This window comes from Littorina saxatilis, linkage group LG2 (assembly GCF_037325665.1).
Source record: "Littorina saxatilis isolate snail1 linkage group LG2, US_GU_Lsax_2.0, whole genome shotgun sequence".
Taxonomy (NCBI): Eukaryota; Metazoa; Mollusca; class Gastropoda; order Littorinimorpha; family Littorinidae; genus Littorina; species Littorina saxatilis.
The window spans coordinates 30,655,862-30,658,361 of record NC_090246.1 but is presented as its reverse complement, the minus strand read 5'-3'; the positions used below and the strand labels follow the sequence as shown (position 1 = coordinate 30,658,361).

General features: G+C 43.5%; 1 protein-coding gene across 1 annotated transcript in view; it reads left to right on the top strand.

The window, feature by feature from the left end:
• LOC138952654 (serine-rich adhesin for platelets-like) overlaps positions 1 to 2,500 on the top strand; it is a 15,878-nt gene that overhangs the window by 11,474 nt on the left and 1,904 nt on the right. The window contains exons 8-10 of the mRNA XM_070324358.1: positions 1 to 29; positions 429 to 521; positions 1,878 to 1,968. The exon at positions 1 to 29 is cut by the window's left edge and continues 56 nt beyond it. Of these exons, the coding sequence (XP_070180459.1) occupies positions 1 to 29; positions 429 to 521; positions 1,878 to 1,928 (173 nt within the window). The 3' untranslated portion in view covers positions 1,929 to 1,968. The remainder of the gene's footprint in view (positions 30 to 428; positions 522 to 1,877; positions 1,969 to 2,500) is intronic.

The window sequence follows — 2,500 nt, the reverse complement described above, 5'->3', positions numbered from 1 at the left end:
AGCCAGATTACGACAATGCTGGATTTCAGGTGAGTACTAGTGCTTTTTTTGTGCTTTTTTTTATATTTTTTTTTTATAGCAAAAGCTCAAAGGGATACCATTGATCTGACCGTTTAAAGGGAGTTTCTGGCGAATTTGACCCGTCTGAAGAATTGGGGGAATCCACCTTCCCTTAACCATGACGCACTCGGCACGATTTGCCCACAAACGGACCACAAGTATGGTAACATTTAATTAAATCAAATTGAGTGAATGCGTTTTAGATGGTACGCTGCCTCTCTCCGCTTTTTTTTTATATACAAAATGAAGACCAGAAGCGCCGCCTGGCGCAGCCCGTTGCACCCTGTGAAAATGTTTTGGTGGAAATTGAGCACACAACTTACCACCTGCTTATTGATTTTTTTGTTGTATCTTCCAATGTGTTTCAGAAAGGGGCAGGGGATATGTACTTCCCCCCTCAGCACATTGATGATATCCTCAAGCCTTTCTACGATACCGGAACCCCCCGATCCCAGTCAAAGGTGAGTTATCAAATGTCCCGACGGGCGCAATGGCCTAATGAATAAGACTCTTAAGCGGAAGGTCGTGGGTTCAACTCCCGTCTGCGCCTGGTGGGTTAAAAGCGTGGAGATTTTTCCGATTTACCAGGTCAACTTATGTGCCAGTGCCTTATCCCCCTTCGTGTGTACATGCAAGCACTAGACCAAGCACGCATCCTGTATCCTGTAATCCATGTCAGAGTTCGGTGGGATATAGAAACACAAAAATACCTAGCATGCTTCTCCCGAAAGCGGCGTATGGCTGCCTAAATGAGGGGTAAAAACGGTCATACACTCCGCGTGAGTTTCAGCCCATGAAGGAAGAAGAAGAATCAAAATCTCATTACGGCAAAGGAGACTCTTATCCCCCAACCCAACACCAGACCAGTATCATGTGACTGTAAAATAGTAAACAATCGATGTTCGTGTGGCATTGTGAGAGCCCTTACTTCCCTTCAATCCAGTTCATTTGTGCCTTAAACCTTTATCCTTGTAAAATAAAGTTCGTTCGTTCGTTCGTTCGTTCGTTCGTTCGTTCGTTCCTTCCTTCCTTCCTTCCTTCCTTCCTTCCTTCCTTCCTTCCTTCGTTCCTTCGTTCCTTCGTTCTTTCGTTCCTTCGTTCGTTCCTTCCTTCCTTCCTTCCTTCGTTCGTTCGTTCCTTCGTTCCTTCCTTCCTTCCTTCATTCCTTCCTTCCTTCCTTCATTCCTTCCTTCGTTCGTTCGTTCGTTCCTTCGTTCCTTCGTTCGTTCCTTCGTTCGTTTGTTCCTTCGTTCCTTCGTTCCTTCGTTCGTTCGTTCCTTCATTCCTTCCTTCCTTCCTTCCTTCGTTCGTTCGTTCCTTCCTTCCTTCCTTCCTTCCTTCCTTCCTTCAAAATATCATATTTTTTACGTCCTGGGTCTTCCAACGTTAAGACATTTTGATATCAGTAATTTTAGTGTCAACAAATCCGTATAGAACAAGAGTGTTTGTTTTTTAATTGACTAAATCTTCATTATGACTTGTATTGTATTTATGATTGGAATCCTTTGTCTGTATGTCATGCTGAGCTTGTCAGTTTGGGTATTTATGATTGTAATCCTTTGTCTGTATGTCATGCTGAGCCCATAAGTCAGTTTGGGTATTTATGATTGTAATCCTTTGTCTGTATGTCATGCTGAGCCCATAAGTCAGTTTGGGTATTTATGATTGTAATCCTTTGTCTGTATGTCATGCTGAGCTCATAAGTCAGTTTGGGTATTTATGATTGTAATCCTTTGTCTGTATGCCATGCTGAGCTCATAAGTCAGTTTGGGTATTTATGTTCACTTGACTTATAACTGTTTATTGTTTCTTTTCAGTTCCAAATCCAGCGACCTCACATATCGACAGACCCCATCTCGGTTTCTTGAAACAACCAATGAAGCAAGGAAACGTACCACAGGTGTTGTTGTGAGTTTCTTTTCTTTGTGTATTGTTAACGTTGTCGAACGGTTGACATGGGGGTAGGTTTCCTGAATACTTGTTCCCTCTCATCCTGAAGAAACAAAATAAAAGTCTATAAAGTTTCGCTTTAACAAGCAAACTTACTATTTGTCAAAAACAGAGCAGGTTAGGCTACCGACTCTGCGTCTTTGAGACATGGTAAGTGATGCGCAGTTTGTTTGTTTGTTTGTTCGTTCATGGGCTGAAACTCACACGGCTTTTACGTGTATGACCGTTTTTACCCCGCCATTTAGGCAGCCATACGCCGCTTTCGGAGGAAGCATGCTGGGTATTTTCGTGTTTCTATAACCCACCGAACTCTGACATGGATTACAGGATCTTTTTCGTGCGCACTTGGTCTTGTGCTTGCGTGTACACACGGGGGTGTTCGGACACCGAGAAGAGTCTGCACACAAAGTTGACTCTGAGAAATAAATCTCTCGCCAAACGTGGGGACGAACTCACGCTGACAGCGGCCAACTGGATACAAATCCAGCGC